Source organism: Chinchilla lanigera, unplaced genomic scaffold (genome assembly GCF_000276665.1).
Source record: "Chinchilla lanigera isolate Chin_1 unplaced genomic scaffold, ChiLan1.0 scaffold00072, whole genome shotgun sequence".
Taxonomy (NCBI): Eukaryota; Metazoa; Chordata; class Mammalia; order Rodentia; family Chinchillidae; genus Chinchilla; species Chinchilla lanigera.
This window is the reverse complement of record NW_004955473.1, coordinates 4,808,253-4,827,392: the sequence shown is the minus strand read 5'-3', so window position 1 is coordinate 4,827,392 and position 19,140 is coordinate 4,808,253. Positions and strand designations below refer to the sequence as shown.

General features: G+C 35.7%; 1 protein-coding gene across 3 annotated transcripts in view; it reads right to left on the bottom strand.

Moving 5' to 3' along the window:
* The window catches only part of Znf280c (zinc finger protein 280C), a 71,333-nt gene that overhangs the window by 27,480 nt on the left and 24,713 nt on the right, over positions 1–19,140 (bottom strand). For all 3 annotated transcript variants that reach the window (XM_005401241.2, XM_005401240.2, XM_005401242.2), the window contains 6 exons: positions 17,650–17,817; positions 17,390–17,499; positions 12,105–12,325; positions 8,542–8,699; positions 7,772–7,872; positions 6,703–6,849 (listed from right to left, as the gene is read on the bottom strand). In XM_005401241.2, the coding sequence (XP_005401298.1) occupies positions 6,703–6,849; positions 7,772–7,872; positions 8,542–8,699; positions 12,105–12,325; positions 17,390–17,499; positions 17,650–17,817 (905 nt within the window). The remainder of the gene's footprint in view (positions 1–6,702; positions 6,850–7,771; positions 7,873–8,541; positions 8,700–12,104; positions 12,326–17,389; positions 17,500–17,649; positions 17,818–19,140) is intronic.

The following is a 19,140-nucleotide window of genomic DNA, read 5'->3' as shown; positions in this document are numbered from 1 at the left end:
TTTTCTCTGGTACCGGGAACCGAACTCACGACCTTGCGCTTGCCAGGCAGGTGCTTTTGCCGCTGAGCTAAATCCCCAGCCCCTAAAGTTCTTTTAATTAGAAATTTAAAGTAATAAACTATTGAAATATATTATACACTGAAAATGAGCTATGCTATGTTTTTATCCTTAGAAAAAATAAATTATAGTTTTTGCTATTTCCATTTGATTCACAAATTGGTAAAAATAAACAGAACATTTGCATTAGATTGGTGTAAAGCATTCCTATCCAATAGGATCTTCTGTAGTAATAATTTTTATAGCCACATTGCCCATTATGGTATCCACTAGCCCTATGTAGTAACTGAGTACTTCAAATGTGAGGAGTGCAACTGAGAAGCTGAAGGTCTAATTTATTTAGTTAATTTAAATTAGAGCTATATGTGCTTAGAGGGTATACTACTGAGTAGCATGCGTAAGGAATTATAAAGAGAACAGTTCCTGATCTACTGTTTGAAAACTCCTTGATCTAGTTCCTCCTCAAGTACAGGCTTATTACATTTTACCAATGGGAAGTAGGTCCTAAGAGAAATTTATCACCATCCATAGCATCCTTTTTACTATATATAATTAATTGCAATCTTTACATGTAAGCTTTCATTAATTAAAATATTTTATATTTAAAGAACAATATGAAAAAATGTTTTATATTTGTATGTAAATTTAAAACATGTTCTTTTCTTTTGAGACAGGGTCTCATTACGTAACTCAGGATAGTCTTTAACCCACTCTGTAGCCCAGGCTGGGCTTGAACTCACGGCAATCCTCCTGCCTCAGCCTCCTGAGTACTGGGATTACAGATGCATACCACCATACCCAGCTTAAAACATGTTTTCTTTAAACCTGTGTCTGTACAAGAACATCACTTACTTTGCAAAACCAAAATGAGGTAACAGGTAAGAAAGAACTGAGCATGGTTACTAGTGCACAGCTATCATGTGATGAATAAATTCTCCATAAAGTTCAAAATAATATATAAGTAAAATGTGTTTTACTGTTTTAGTTTCATTTTCAGACTATTTTACAAGTATGGTCCATTGGATCATATATGATGTACAGTCAACATAATATATACTCAAGAGAAGGGAAAAGAGAGAGAAAACTCAGCCAAGAAATAGACTGCAGGATATCAAGACAGAAACCTTCCTAGAGCACAGTTCCCAGAAATCTTTTCACTATCTATATGTCACCAGTTTCATGGCTTTAAATAGTAGCCATATAAATGTCTACTTGACATCTCTACTTGTTCATTAAGCTTTTCAAATCAACATGAACAAAACTGAATTCTAGAATTCCTTCCACACAGTATGCATGTTTGTGTGTGTGTAAAGGTAAAAAAATCTGTTCCTTCTTCAGTCTTCAAATATCTCAGTATACAGGCATCACCTTTACAGCTGTTTGGGACAAAAAAATGCTGGTTATTCTTAAATCTTTCACAACCTACATTTAACCCATTAATAAAACATCAGTGATACCCTTCATAAAATACTTATAATCAATTACCATCTCCAACCATTGCTACCATGCATAGTAGTCTAAAGCCACTATATGGATTTGTGTAACAGGCTATCTTCTCTCTATTATCACCATGTATCCCTCCCATAGTCAATTCTTGCCATGGCTGACAGAATAAATTTTAAAATACTGCAGATCTTTCTCCTGCTTAAATTCTCCAGTGGATTTCCATAACACTCTAGAATCCTCACTGACTTACAAGGGCTTACACAATCTGGTTTGCTTTCCATTGCTACAACCTCATCTACTTCTTTTCCTCTTGTTTACTGTGCTCCAACCACACTGAACTAGCTATTCTCTGAACACCCTGAGTATGAATAGATGTTCACTTCACTACCTACTCACTCTTCTCTCTGCCTGGAACTTTCTCTCCCACATAGCCACATGACTTCCTTCCTTGTCACCTTTGGAGAGGCCCTCTTGAATTACTTCATATAAAAAACAGTAACCAACTTTTTAGCCAAGTTTTGTTCTCTATACACCTGCATTTTCTTCCTGCTGTATTTACTACCAGCTGACATACATACACATTCAGACATTAGTCAGTCTCTCCCCCAACTACCACAATGCAAATTCCGGAGGGAATAAACTTTGCTTGTCTCACTTCTGGATCTCTAATACTTAAAAGTCTTTGGCATATACTAGGTTTAACAAATATTTGTTAAATAGTAAGGCAGAAAGTAAGAGACTGATAGGCACAGCAAGTATAATTTAACTCTTTTAAAATGTTTGCATTCCATTCAGTGAGCATTTGTCCAAAACTATGACATAGGAGACATTAATTTACCATTCCTTAAATCAAACTCAAATCTTATACATCACTTTCATGCATATATGTTTGCAATGTGCCTAGGCTGGTAATGATAATGCAGTTCACTGTTAAGATAACGTGATTTTTAATCTAAGAAACAATGACTTGTTCCAGTGGTAGAGAAAAAGTTGTCTGTGCTGAGATTTTTGATAAACATACTATACTGTTTGAGCGACTTGAGGAATTTTCACAGGTAATGCTGACCTACCTGTAATTTCCCTCTTTAGACCTAATTTTTGTAGAATAAGTCTGGTAAAATCTTGGGGCCTAAATCTATTTTTGGCTCTGCCATTTATTGAAGTATGTGGTAAGTGTGAAAGTTATTTACTCTCTGTAAAGCTTTGTTTTCACATCTATGAAATGGAAATAATTACACACTTGCTGTACAGGTGGTTGTAAAGATTAAACAAAATAACACTCATAAAAGCACCAGGGTTTGTCGTATGGCAACTAAATATTCTTTTTTTTAATTTTAAGGAAAAGAAAAATAAACAAAAATGGTATAAAATTTCAATACAAGATTGTAGGAAAGTAACAATGGTTAGTACACTGCCTATTGTTATTTTTAAAGTAGTGTCAACTAAATATTCTTATCACTCATGAGTTAATGAAGGTATTTAACACATCTGAAATCTTCCATCTTTTCTTGAAAGTGTAAAAATTGGATTATTAGCTCTAAAATCATTCATAATATGAGTATTTCTTTTTAGGAAAAAATTACAAAGTTTTCAAAGAAAAGAAAAAAATAAATTATGGTCTAAATAAAATTGCACTAATAACATCATTTCCATTACAAGATTATAATCCTGCTTAGCTGTGATTTTTGAGTCTGTTGTTAATAATTATGCAAACTGCAAATACCTTGACAGATGCCTGATAACCCTTTCTTTTCTTTTCTTTATATGTGTGGTACTAGGGATTGAAGCCAGGACCTATGCATTGACCTTTTAAAAGGGGCTAAGTTACTTGTCATCACCCTCCCTCAGCTTCCCAGCATGCTGGGATCACAGGTGTGTGTCACCATACTTGGAAATCCTTATCAAAAAATTTTATTCTTTACTGCTTACTGCCTAGCTCTAAGTTACTCTAAATTTACCAAACATCTGAGTGTCTACAAAATACTAAATGTTTTATGTTTCATCCAAATTCATGTGTTGAAAGCTTAACCTCCAATAGTATTGGGAAGTGAGGTTACTGGGAGATAATTAGATCACAAAAGTAGAGCCCTCATAAATGGGATTAGTGTCCTTTTAAAAAGAACTGAGCATTCCTAAACGTTTTTTTGTTTGTTTGTTTTTTTGGTACCGAGAATCCAACTCAGAACCTCGCCCTTGTCAGGCTGGCGCTTTGCCACTGAGCTATATCCCTGGCTGAACAGAGCATTCTTGCCATATCTTCCATGTGAGGACACAGTGGAAAGATGGGCATTTATGATCAGGAGGCAGGCCCTCACTAGAAACCAAATCTGCCAGTGCCTTTATCCTGGACTTCCCATCCTCCAGAACCATGAAAATAAATGTTTGTTGTTTGAACCACACTGTCTGTGGTGGTAGTGTTACAGCATCCTAAACAGGCTAAGAGCACCTCCTGGTATGTTGGTCACCCCAAGACTTCTCACTCCCAGGTTTGATGATTCAGTACAAGGATTGATAGGAATCAGAAGTTGATATCCTCACAGCTAGGTTTGTAACACCGAAAGGATACAGAGCAGGATTAAATAAGGACAGGGTATACTGGATAGATTCTGGAGAATAAAAAGTACCAGCTTCCAAGAACTCTCTCACACACAGGGCACAATTAATCTTCCAATAACTGCTACAACATATGTAAAGTGTTGTTTGACAGACAAGCTCTCTTGGGTGTAAGAGCCCAGTGTTTTCATGGGGTAGAGCAAGTGGTCACCATAACCATATTTTATTCTTTGCAGTACTGAGGACAGAACCCAAAACTACTACTCTCTGAGCTATATTCCTAGCCCTTTAGATTTTTCTTGAGAAAGGGTCTGAAGTTATCCAGGCTTACCTCAAACTTAAAATCCTACTGCCCCAGCCTCCCAAGTAGCTGGGATTATAGGTGTATGCCACCATGCCCAGCTAACATGACTGTATTTTTTACACAAATTATCTAGGCAAACTGGCATAGTATGGCTCAAGTTTCCAGGCATATATAATACTTCTAATCTATTATTAATATTTTAAGAACTCAATTTCCATGAGCAATATAAGCAAGTTCTTTGGAAAATACACCAGATTTGAGCAACTGAGACCTGCTGCAATAATTCTCCAATATACATGACAAGTTAAGACATATAAGTTAGGGTATGAAGAATGACTAGAGACACTGCCTGCATAGTGCATCCACCTATCTCTTTTTACCTAAGTATGTATCACTCTGTCCATACCTAGGATCCACATCCCTCTGGAGCTTAATAAAGCAGAGAGGGAAGAGTTATGCTAAAAGCCTCATAACGACACAGAGATACTACTTTATATTTCATTCTTTTTTGTGGTATTGTACACTGAACTCAGGGCCTTTACAATGAGCTATGTCCCCATCCCCCTTTTAACTTTGAGACAGGGTCTCCTGGAGTCACTGACTTGCCTTGGCTGAGCTTAACTCTAGCCTTAGTCACCTTTTTTTTTTTGGTACCGGGAATTAAACTCAGGACCTTGCACTTGCCAGGCAGGCGCGTGTGCTGCTGAGCTATATCCCCAGTCTGGCCTTAGCCTCCTTCAATGCTGGGATTACAGGGATGTACCATGGTGTCCCATTTTATTTCATTCTTTCAAAAATGAGTTAAAAGATGAAAAAGCCCAAAGAACAGTGTTTCTCAAACTATATTCCTCAAGAAATGTTTATAGATATTATGTAAATAAACAGTTTGATGGTCTTAAACAAGTTTGGGGAACACGACATACCATATATACCATGTCTTCTACTTGGAGATTGATAGTATCTATTAGATACTACAAGTTCTCAAAAGCCTTGTTTTTAAAAATAAGGAAGAACATCCCATGAATTCTGTAAATTCAAATATCAGATTTCTTTTGTTTTTGGCTTTTGGAGACAGGGTCTCGCTACGAAGTTTAGGCTGGCCTTGAACTCACTTTGTAGCCCAGGCTGGTCTCGAACTCACAACGATCCTTCTGTCTCAGCCTCCCGAGTGCTGCAATTACAGGCGTGCGCCACCACGCCCAGCCACATTTCTTTAATCAGAAACAATCTGAGAGAATACCCATCAGCATCTGGTGGAATGCCTAACATCTGCTGAGAAAACCCTAGAATAGGAAAATTTTGCCAGAGGTTCTTAAGGGTAAGGTGGCCCACCCTTAATAAAGAAAAATAAGAATATTGGTGGTATCATCCCAATGATAACACAGTTAATTCTGAATGTATCTGGAGATTTTGCTTTTATGATTCTTTCCAATTAACTACAGGTTGATTTCTTCGTGACTGGAAAAAACAGTTATGTTAGCACCAGGGCTGAATAAATTGGCCATGACAATGCAATCAATAGGAAGAAAATGCGGTGAGCTGCTCAGTGAGGAGACAAAACTTGATTATATAATCAGATTCAGTAAATCCATTGACTTCTGATTTTGGCAAAGGCTCTTTCAAATACTCATCAAAGTTTTCAGCCCAAAAGATTATCTAATTGTTTCAGAAAAAGAACCAGAAGCATTAAAATCAGAATTCAAGGGAAGGTGCAAACATTAATACTGATATCCTAGAAATTATATAGCAAAGCTGGCAAAAATCATGCAAGAATCAAGTTATGACTTATTTATAGTTCTTTGGGATAGATCACATATCTGGTAGCAAATATCACTGTTGTTTCCTTTATTACCAGCTGTTGCAAGAGACCTTTCTGGGTCAGTGAAAACAACTTTCCAGTAACTAAATGTGGGCTAGAAAGTAGGGATAAAGTTTAAAGAGAAAGAGAAAAACAGAAGGTTATAAGTTATCAATCTTAGCTTCCTCATTTCAAATGTCCTTTTCCTGGCTCTAATAACTACCTTTAAAATCATTCCCATTCCTGCCATTCTTAGAGTTTAAAATATCCAAGTTAAATATTCTAGTCACTTGTCCCTTTTCTATCTACTCTAGGGTGCTTATTTGTAGCTATCTTTCAGAACTTTTACTACTTATGGGCTTCAGTATCATCACAAAGCAGGCAAAGTAAAGAAAAGAAGTTTCGCAGGTAATTTTGTGTAAACTGAGGATTTATTGTGTTGTTTGAAGCAAGTTTGATTTCTGTTCAAACAAATGTAACGAATATGCTAAGTACATGTATCTTTTCATCAAGATATCATAAACAAAGAACTGCTAAATCTCACCTGATGTTTCATGTAATGATTCATGTAGGGGGTTGCCATTCTACTAACTTTGAGGCAAAATGGACATAGCAAGTTCTTAGTGTTTTCATGGGATGCTCTAAAATGAGTTTCCACATCAGAAAATATTGATGATCTAAAGTGGCAAACCTAAAAATACAAAGAAAGTTTAGTTTAACTTGAAATTTTATAACTTGCATAAAATTACATCAAATTAATAACGAGTAATTTGGTTATTTTTTGTGTTTTGTTTTTTTGTGGCACGACCTCGCTAAATATTCCAGGTGGGCCTCAAACTCACTATGTAGGCCAGGCAGGTCTTGAATTTGCCATAATCCTCCTGCCTCAGCCTTTGGAGTGCTGGGATTACAGGTGTGCACCAGCAGCCCAGTGAGTCATTTGTTTAGAAGAACATTCTGTACTATGTAGCTCTGCTGCCTATCAATTAAGAGTCTCATTACTACAAGTAGTAAGATTATCTTTGAAACCAATGTATCCTTCAAAGCTTAGGGATATATTCCAAAACACAGACTCTCTTCTCAGATCTACAACCCGCATCTTCACTTCAATTTTCAAGCTCTAACCAACATTTATTCTATAAAGTTTTTCCTGCTATATAAAACAGTATTTTTTCGTTAGATTTTTAGACTATTCCAGCGGCAATTTATCTTTATCTTGCTTTCTTACTACTGAGTGTCACTTCAAATTCTGGAAAAATTCTGGTCACAAAGGATTTAATTGGGCCCTCTTAAACTAAGAACATTTTCTGTTTCCCTGGCATGTCTATAGTCTTCCTTATATAACAAACCCACATGTCTCTCTTTCTCCAGGACATTTCTTTATCTATTACAGAGGTCAGCAAACCACAGTGTACAATCCAAATCCAGCCCACCACTCTTATATACAATGCATAAATTAAATCAAGGCAATTTTCACTGATGAAGAGACTCTTCAAATTTTAATATAGTAACTAATTTTATGTAAATGGTTAAAAACATCAAAAGAAAAATACTACTTCATGGCACACGAAAATCAAACAAATGTCTAAGTATAAACTAAAACATTTACGTACCTGGCAAACATACGGCATTTCACCAGGTTTATGAGTGTCCTTCATATGTTGTAAAAGAATATGCTCTGTTTCAAATGACAATTCACAGATTTTGCAAATAGCTGAAAGTGGAAAAAACACATTATATCATTTCAAAGATGTATATAAAAAAAGATGCACTTTGTACTTCCAGAACAACAAGTAATAGTATCAGTGGCAGTAGTAGCAATGGTGAAGTTACTTCTAGTAAGTCTATCACTGTTGATTCTAACACTGTTCTAAAGACATTATTTAGCTTTTAAATTCTCATAATTCAGGGAGGTACTGCTATTTTTATACCTGTCTTTCAAAAGAACCTGAAGCATAGAAAAAGTAACTTGCCTGACACCCCCTCAGCTGTATTAAAAGGTAGAGCTAAGACCTGAATCCAAGCTGTCCAGTTCCCAGATTGTGAGTGTTAACTACCACTGTAGTTACTTTTAATATTAAAGTGTAAATCAAGGGCACTGATTTCAAATTTGAAAATCACACATCTGGGTGTTTGAATTTAGTCCCTTACACACAAAGCACTGAGTTATGCCAAGGGAGTTCCCATTAATGAATTATTTACAACAGCATTTCAAATTTAGTAGCAAATTTAAGTTTATAAGAGTTAAAACTTGTTTTTTGATTTTGCCCTCAAAGTCTATAGCTTATTCTTATTTTTCAACAAAATGCTTAAAGTTTCCTCATTCACAGTTTAGATGATGAAAATCAGTAATACTCAGAATTCCAATGAAATTGCCACTTACTAGAAAATTCATGGGGAGTGTGTGTACTCTCAATGTGGCACTGCAGCTGGAAGGGCGTGGGATACTGCCGGTAGCAGTGCTGGCAGGTGGTGTGGCTTTCCCAGCTCTCACTATTCTGCTTTTCAAGTTCCAAGTGGTGTTTCATGTGGTTCATGAACCTATAAATGACAGTCAGTGGGTACAAAAATTCAGATTTATAACCACAAAAAAACCTCATAGGTAAGTATCTGAACTTAGAATTTTAAATATGCAGTTATATGATTGCAACTCAAAATAATATCCCTGTAGTGGGGAGCGCCGGTCTTCTGGCTGGCTAGCTTCCTGCCTCGTAGCTCTCGGAGGGAGGGCCCCCAGCGCATGGGGAGCCATGCGGCGGAGAACGTTGTTGTGCGCCAGCCCTTAGGCCGGCCGCCGCCGCTCAATTGAGATCTATCATGACACAGAGAAACAGTGACACAATTGGCCCACCATGCACCAACTGCAGTTGCCCACCCACGGATGTGTGTGAATCATTCAAACTTTGAACAACCCCTGGGAATACATGCCATACAACGGGCCACTCTTGCTCCTGCCATTGAGAACCAGAAAGGTCCAGAGCCAGCGGAGGAGCAGCTGCTGAACAAGGACTCAGAGAACATGAGAATGCAGACTAAGCCCACGGAGTCAGAGGTCCAGTGGACTGGGGTCACGAGAGCTGCTCGGATGCTGTAAACCAGGACGACCTTGCACAATACCTGCAGGGACTCACTGGAAGCCATTCTTCCCCTGACAGTACAGGCTGTGGTGGAGCTCGGGAGAAGTCTGCAGCAGGATTCCTGCTGCCTGTGCTGACAGTTGGGGAGAGGACACTAACTGGTTGTGGGGTCCCAATGTGATGAGAGGCTGGAGAGAAAACGCTACAAAAAATGGCTTTGGCCCCAGACGGCTCACTTGATTTTTGACAACCCTTAGGCTGTAACTACTTGTTAGATCCTTCTTGTGTATCTCTGTCTTCCTGAGAAACCACTTTGAAGATACCACCATGTATTACAGCAGTCATTGATATTTTCCTACTAATCTATCCATAACTCTCTAATGTTTGTATTGTTCCTATCCTATTTCATAAATGGATCCATGTTTATTAGTATGTGTTTCCTACAACAACCATTGAGAATTATTGAATGATTATTCAGTAGGTCACTCAAGTATAGTTCTATTTATATTCTTTAGAAGCCACTTTGAAGATACCTAAGTATAGTACAACAACTATTGATAATCTCCTACCTCTTTTGTCTGTAACTCACTATCATTTGTCTATTTGTTTTCCTGAGAAACTATCTTATAGATAACAATATGTAAAACAATAACCATTGATAATTTCCTACCACTTTGTCTGTAATTTGGTAAGCCCCACCTATTATTATGCTATCCTTCTTTTACTCTTTAAAATAAAAAATAATAATAATAATAATATCCCTGTAAAAAAATGTGCACTTCAGGTGTCAGAGGCAGAGGCAAATTTATACCCATAGTCCTAGTTTTTCAGGCTGAGGTAGGTGAATCATTTGAGCTTAGAAGTTTGAAGTCAGTCTAGGTAACATTGCAGTAACTTGCCCCCCAAAAAGTGTGTACTTTAAATAATCCATTAACATAGTTATTATGAAGTATCACTAATCTGCTAAAATGCTTTAGAATTATTTCAAATTTAAAGCTTAAAACATTTCATGAGCAGTCTTCTTTCCCATACATGAAATTCTACCTGATTTCAAAATAAAATAACCAGAGGAAGGCAAGTCTACCATCAAAAGTCTCATGAAGTAAATCCTTTGAAGCTCTTAAATATATATATACACACAGATAGGTATTGTGTGCATGTTGAATATTTGAAAATTCTTATATATAACCTTACCTAGTACAAATGTCAGGCTATATAAGCAGTGAAAAATACCAATCAATATGGCTTGTTACAGCTAGGTGTGGTAGTACATGAATGTAATCCCAGCACTCAGGAAGTTGAGGCAGGAGGATTGCGGCAAGTTCAAGACCAGCCTGGGCTACACAGTTCAAGGACGGCCTGAACTACACAGTGAGACCTTGTCTCAAAAAATACACATACATTCTGGTTCTGTAGTGCAATGGATAGTGCATTACACTTCTAAAAAATAAATATATATATATATAGTCTTGTTATTTCTTTTGTTACTATCTCACCTAAAATGATAGCTATGTTACACGCTATATATCTCAAAGCCTATAAAGTACAAGTTTCTAAATTTAAGCAAACATTTATAAAAGCTTTATAATTCCACTGGGAGCATGTATTTCAAAATGTTTTAGGTGCCAGGTACAGTGGCACATGTCTATCACCTCAGCACAAAGGAGGCAGAGGTAGGAAGGTCAAAAAGTTCTAGTCATGCCTGGGCAACTTATTAAGTTCTTGTCTGAAAACAAAAAATAAAAAAGGGCTAGGAACTGGGTGTGGTAGCATATACAAGTAATCTCACCACTCTGGGAAGCTGAGGCAGGAGAATTCTGAGACTGAGCCTAGCCTGGGCAACTCACAGACTCAGAGAGCTTATGTCAAAATTACATAAAAAAGGGCTGGGTATGTAGCTCAGTGTGAAGGCCCTGGCTTTAATTCCCAAGATTGCAAAAAAAAAAAAAAAATCCAAAAATGAGTTGTTATAAAATCAAAGCAGACATATTTTACAGAACTTGAACTTCTCTAAGAAGATCACCAAAAAGGTCACTTTTTAACACAAGTTAAGTATGTTAAAAATTATAGATATGAAGAAGTTGAACATTGAGACTATGGAGGGTCAGACTGGATAAAGTAGTTCTTGTAATATAAAAAATTTGACTCAAGAGCAACTAAAAAATAAAAACATGTCAGGAAAAGTCCTAGTTCAAGGATAAATATAGGGAGAAAAAGTAATTTTCCTGAAGTTATTTTTGTCTTTTCTTAAGCAATCTGAAAAAAATACAATTAGGTAGATGGAAGAATCAAACTACTAAAACACAAGAGAAGACAAAAACTTTTCAGCGTAATAACCTGTTGCTGTTCTTAGCAGAACATGTTGAAACTTCTTATCTGGGGATGGCAAAGAAATAAGAGATACAATATTCACACTCAAGACACAAATTGTAGTATCTTCATTTTTAAACAAATAAAAAAGACAGATATCCCTCGTTTAACGACTTACCTGGTTAATGACTATTTGGGACTTAAAACTGAGGTTGGCCACTTCGACTTACAGGTATAGTTCTGTAAATCTTGTTTATAGAGCCTCAATGTCTTTTTCTGTACAGTGTTATCTTATTTATACTGTATTATAATTTTTCCTGATTGTATTATACAGTACAGTACTTTTGTGTTGTTATACATTACAGTACTCCATGTAAAAGTTACACAAATAAAATCAAAGTCATCAAGTTGGAGTTTCCTTTGACCATCTCTCTGCTCTGAATATTGTAAAGTACATACTATATACAATTCCCGATTTAGTGGCAAATTCAATTAATGAGCTAGTCGCTGGAATGGAACTCAGTCATCAAATGAGGAATGCTTGTAACTGTTTACGTACCTAATGTTATTTTTAAGAACTTTCAAGCAACTGAAGCATTTAAAGGTTGTATAAGTCTTCGGTTCTTCCTCCAAGGCTCCAGCATGCTTTCCATAATAAAAGTCACTAACTAACATGACCAATTTTTCTTTGTCTGAACCAGTATCAGTTGTGCCTTCAGCAGACGAAGGTTCTGTTTTAATAGTTCCCACAAAGTTATTTAACATGTGTGGACAACAACGCTGAAAGAGGAAAAATAAAGCCTTATGTATATCTCTTAAAAAATTAGATGCCAAAAGTCAATTCTGAAAAGAAAAGCAAATACAATTTAAGAGCCAGGCACTGTGGTGCATATTTGTAATCCTAGCACTTTGGAGGCTGAGGCAGAAAGATTCCCATGAGTTCGAGGCTAGCCTGGACTACAAAGATGAGTTTAAGCCCAGCTTAAACTACATAGTGAGATCCTATTTCAAAAAATTAAAAACAAAAACCAATTCTGTGTTTACAACTATGGCTGGATCATGTAAAACTATGCTTGGCACTATACCTGGGAAGATTCACCAAAATGTTGGCCTCTTATAAATTCTAAAAAATTCCAACAGTAAATGTCTATTACCTTAATAACTTCAGTAACAAACTGGAACCCTTCCAATCAGTTATAGCTATATACCTAATACCTTTGTCACAGTAATTTCTGCTTTTCAGATGTATGTATTTAATAATTTATTTCTTGTATAAAAATCATGTAGTTCATGTTTGTGTTAAGATTTGGCTAAAAGGGAAATGCAGTTTTATACACCATTATGTATCAGTTTAATTATCAAATAACATACAGTAATAGGTTTTACAAAGCCTGGTTGGAATAAGATCTTGAGCACAGCCAGTCTTACATTTTCCAGACTCAAGGTACTAAAAGCTAAGGGGCTTACAAAGAAAAAATCATCAGTTACCTCAATGTTTTGAAAACATCAATGTTTTTCAATCTATGTGCTTGCACATCTGACAGGGACATGTACCTCCTGAATAAAATCAATACCTAATATAAAGTTATAGTAATGTAAAATACTTGTAAAATACAAAAGTGAAAAGGCCCTAGACTCAATCTCCAGTGCAAAACAAGAAAAAAGAAAGAAATTTTTAAAAAGGCATTCAACATCAGTAATCTTTAGGGCAACAGAAATCAAAACCACAGTCTGGCATTACCTCATACTTGTTACAATGGCTATATCAAAAGAACAAATGGAAAAAAAAGAGAAGGACAAATGGTAAGTGTTGCTAAAATGTGGAGTAAAGACAACCCTTGTACTCTGTTGATGGGATGTAAAATAATGCAGCTACTATGGAAAACATAGGAAAGTTCCATAAAAAAATTAAAAACAGAACCACCATATGACCTAGAATGACGCTTACATAGTCAAACTAACTGAAATCATCATCTCGAAGATAGTCTTATATTCACTGCAGCATTATTCACAATACTCAAGGTATGAAAGCAATTCTAAATGTCTATTCATATACAAATGGATAATGTGGTTCTATACACAATATGGAATATTATATATCCCTGAAGAAAGAAAAAGTTCTATATTGTTATGGTTTGTGTGTGGATGTCCTGTCAAGCCTCTTGTGGTCATGTGGGGGGAGCAGGTTTCTTGGAGGCAGCTGAATCTAGAGTTTGTGATTGGTTCATTATATGGTTCTGGGATTGGTGATCTGAGCGCTATATCTGCCCTAGGGTGGGTCGCCTGCATACAATATAAGCTGAATAGGGACTAAAACTTTCACAAACTATCCTCATTTAATTTTGGGCATAGGTATTTTGTCTCAGCAATGAGAGGAAAGTAGCTAAGACATATGATTCATCTTATATGAAAAATCTAAAGTAGTCAAACTAATAATGCTGACTGTAGAATGGTGACTGTCATGGTCTGGAAGAAGGGGCAATATTAGTCAAAGCGTATAAAAGCTCAGTTATTCAAGCTGAATAAGCCCTAAATATATACTGTACAGCGCAGCATATAGTTAATACTGTATTGGATACTTAAAAAGTTGCTAATAGAGTAGGAATTTTTTTATTACACACACACAAAATGGATGTGTAGAAAATTTTAAAGGTGTGTTTATGGCATAGATTTTAATGTTTTTGCAGATGGGTATTTATCTCTGAACACATCAAGTTTTATATATGAAGTACTAGCACTTTCTGAGCTATGTCAATCATACCTGAATCAAGTGGTTTAAAAAAGGAACAAGACTGCATAATCAAACAAGTTAGGGTGGAAAGAAACTTTCCTAAAAATCCAAGCTACATATATGTAAAAAAAGTATAAAGAAAAGCCTTAGAAAAAAAGCATAACAAAAAGTTTTGACAGAACCAAAACCAATGAAGTCTACCCTCTCAGTTAAATCTTTACTATCCAAATATAAATGGGTTTAACTCAAATCCTAGTAGAGATCTTCAGATATGATCACAAAAGCAAAAGTAATTTTTGTGAAAGAAATACTCTGAAAGGATAGAAATAAAGGGATAAACAAAGAACACAGCAGGTAAATGGAAACAATAAGAAAGCAAAGGCTATAAGCCTGATATCAAACAATATGGAATTCAGGCTAAAAAGTATTAAACAATAAAAAACCCCAATGCATTCACAAGGATGTTACAAGAATAGACACAGATATATCCTAAAAACACATACTAAATTGAAAATAACAGAACTGAACAACATCAAAGAAAATATTGATAATGTGAAACTTGGACTTCCCTTTCTCAAACTTACTCAGGGAGATAGATGCAGTGACAGAATAACAGTGTTGCCTAGAATAAAGAGATTTGTATTTGAAATTTTAGAGCCATGCCCCTCTCCCCACATATTTCTTTCCCTTCGGATACAGGATCTCACTATGTATGTAGTCCAGGCTGTCCTCAAACTCACTGAAATCAATACTACTGCCTCAGCCTCTCGAGCTCTGGGATCACACAAATGCACCACTACGCCCATATCACAGAATGTGGAATTTCAATGAAAGTTTGCTAGTGAATGGAAGGAAACCTTTTCCTAAGTTGCTTCTTTGCTTTTGCACTCTTCTCAATCTTTCTTGCCTATATTATCATCTACATTACCCTTTTTCTTGCCTGCTTTCCCACTTCATGCTATTTATACCAGGCATGCAAAGAGAGTCAGACTATCTTTACACAGAAAAATAGGATACTGTAACGGCTAAATTTAAGAGGAATGTCTTGTAAATCCCACCTTTGTTAATACTTTGAGAGTTATTTAAAACCTAATTTTTTATTTTAAAAAATAAAAGAATGAAAACATATTAACAAATACATATACATTTAACAAATAACACAAGAACAATACAAGCAATACTGAAATTCAGACAAAGTGACAGGAAATTAACAATGGTCATTGTATTACATATTGATTTCTTCAAAGTGGTTACTCGGGAAAACAAATATAGATATGTAAGATTGGTCAAATAATTAATCATTAACTGTTCCTTTCAATAAAGCAATAGAAATCAGTAGTACAACTATGTTAGATATCCTGTATATACATATAAACATAATTTTCCCCTTCTTTCTCTTCTCTTTTCCCTCATCCCAGTCATTCTTTACTTTTGAGCATTTTCCTTTCCTTTCACATTATCTATCATATCTTCTAATTTTATTCACTCCTTCAGGTTATTTTTTCTTTTATACTAGTGAGACAATACATTGTTTACACATGCGGGTCTGATTTATTTCACTTATGAGTATGGTCTCCAGTTGTGACCATTTATCTATGAAAGCCTTGAGTTTATCTTTCTTTACAGCTGAGTAATATTCCATTACATTAAAATACCACAACTTTTTTATCCATTCCTCAGTGGATGGACATTTGGGTTGCTTCCACAATTTAGTAATTATAAATTGAGCTGCTATAAACATGGGTGCACATACATCACTGTAATATGATGTTTCCAGTTCTTCTGGGAAAATACCCAGAAGGGAAATAGCTGGGTTGAATGGGACCTCTAGACCTAGTTAGTTGAGGAACCTCCAAACTAATTTCCAGTGGTTCCACCAGTCTGCATTCCCACCAGCAGTGGAGAAGAGTTCCTATTTCTACACAGCCTCATCAGCATTTGTTATTGGTTGATTTCTTAAGGACAGACGTTCTTACTGGGGTGAGATGAAATCTCTGTGTTGTTTTAATTTCCATTTTTGAAATGACTAATGATGTAAAACCTAATTTCACGAGCTTCCTATACTAATATAAACCTAGAATTCATTTATAACTACATATCCTATATTCTGGATTGAGTTAAAACTATCACTTCAAATGAACCACTCTACCATTTGTTTATCTTTTTCTTGTTTGTTTTTGTTTTTGTTTTTTCCGGTACTGGGAATTGAACTCAGGACCTCGCGCTTGCCAGGCAGGCTAAATCCCCAGCCCCTTGTTTATCTTTTTACTAGTTTATTTCTGAGTGATGAAAAATAAAAGGCAAAACTAAGATTTTCAATAAGTAATGTGACATGCATGTATCACCATAGACCAAAATATAAAAGGAATTTTTAAGTTATATGCAGGATTAAACACTTCATGAAATGGCTACTTTACCAGAAGCTTGAAAATAATGACATGATTCAATCAATAAAACACTGATTGATACACTATTTTCATTTAAAATTGAACGCAATGGGCATAAACTGTATTGTGTATATGAATTTAATTTTTAAGATTTCATAATTGGGCTGGGTGTGTAGTCTATTGTAATTCCAGGTACTTGGCAGGCTGAGGCAGGAGGAATGCAAGTTTAAGCTCAGCCTGAGCTACTTAGTGAGATCTTGTCCAGCAATAAAAAATAGGATTGGGATATAGCCTAATGTTAGAGCACTTCCCTAGCTTGTGTGGGGCCCTGGGTTCAATATCCAGTACCACAAAAACAAAACAAAAAACCAACAGCAACAATAATAATTTGCATGAAGATAATCATGAATATCAGTTTTTACTTAAATTACATGAAAACAATATGAGAAGATTTATTATCTGATGATCTGGAGAAATCACCATTTACTATATATCAATCCTTAATATTTTCAGGGATTTGTAAACATTTTTAAAAATAAAATTTTGTAGCCAGACATGGTGGCGCATGCCTGTAATTCCAGCACTTGGGAGGCTGAGGCAGGAGGATCGCTCTGAGTTTGAGGCCAGCCTGGGCTACAAAGTGAGTTTGAGGGCAACCTGAACTGCATAGTGAAACCCTGTCTCAAAAAGACAGAAAAAAAATCAAATTTTGAGAAAAGCTTTTACCTTCATGTGGTATTTCAAAGGATCCAAACGACTGAATTGAATATTGCACTTTGGACAACATCTTCGGACAGGCTCTCCAGTTTTGTGTTCAATAGATGAGGTATTTGAATCTAAAATAAATGAAGGACTTTTATGACTGAAATTCACCTTAAAAAAAAAACTTCAAATAACAACTAGTAATAATTTTTAAATTTTATCACAATTTCAAAACTTTACACATAAGTAATATTTCCTTTTCAGATGCTGGATTTCATACTTACCTGTTGATACCACAATCTGGGAAGGTGCCTCTGAAAAATTACTTAAAGACAATGAAGAAGATGGACTTATTTCAGAAATACTTTCGCTGGTCTTTAGCTTTTTTGGATTAACACTGTTTATTTTAGAAGTAGAAGGACGTTTTAATCCAAATGAGGTTTGATCCACACCTATAAAGATTTAAAGAGTGGAAAAGATATTTATAAACGCTTCAGTATATAATATTACTTATGTAAAATTGCCTACTGAAAATGATCTTACATTTAAAATTAACTAAAAATACCTTGGAACAAATTAAAGATAATATAAACTATCATACAAATGACCAAAAAAGAACAATGAATATTTAAATAATTACAGGGTAGGAATTGTATAAATAGCTGTTATGGACTACATATGTTTGACAAATTCATGAAGTAAACTATGCAAAAAAATTATTCTTTTCTGTATGGTACTGGGCCTTTTGTGTATGGAATGTAGAGCCATGTGCAAGCTAGGCAAGTACTCTTCAACTGCATTACATCCCCAATCTTTTTTTTTTTTTGAGACAGGGTTTCACTATGTAGTTCAGACCAGCCTTCAACTCACTATGTAGCCCAAGCTCGCCTCAAACTCTAGATGATTCTCCTGCCTCAACCTCCCAACTGCTGAGATTACAGGTGTGTGCCACCATGTGCAGCTCCAGTCTCTCTTTTTTTAAATTTTCAAAACAGGGTCTCACTACAGGCTGGGAAAGAACTTTTGATCCTCCATCCTCAGCTTCCTGGATAATGAGGTTATAGAACTGTGAGTAGAGTCTATACAAGAAAATTCTAAAGATTCTTTCAAACCAACAAACACATATCATGAAAGAAATCAGACCAAAAAATTCTAAGCCAAACAAAAGAAAAATTAAAGCATAGAGTATACTCTGGACTAACTTCTTCTCAATGAACTTATCTTTTGATGTTTAATTCTATTTGATCTTGCATAATCATTCTAGACAGGAACTGATTATTCAGGCTTCCAAATATATATTACATATCAGTTCAAAATTATCAATGTAACAATTATTTATTAAGTCCTTTAATAATAATGCAGTTTTCATTTCTCAGTTTCCTTATCTGGGCCTCAAAAAAAACGTTGAGGTAAGTAACTTTATCTTCAAATGGTTCATTTTAGGTTTAGGAAATGCATGCATTATGCAGAAAAATATAAATGTATCTATTTTAATAGTGTGAGAAAATTGAAGCATAAGGAGAGTAGGTGACTTGGTAAAGGCCATGAAAACCTTTAGAATAGATGCTTTTGTCTGGGGCTGTGGCTCAGTGGCAGAGAAATTGCCTAGCATGCATGAGGCCCTGGGCTTGATGCTCAGCACCAGGGATAGAGAAACAAAAACACTTAAGTTGGGTACAGTGGTGCATGCCTGTAATCCTACCACTTGGAAGGCTGAGGCAAAATCTCTGCAAATTTGAGTACAGCCAGTGCTACATAATGAGTTCAATGTCAGC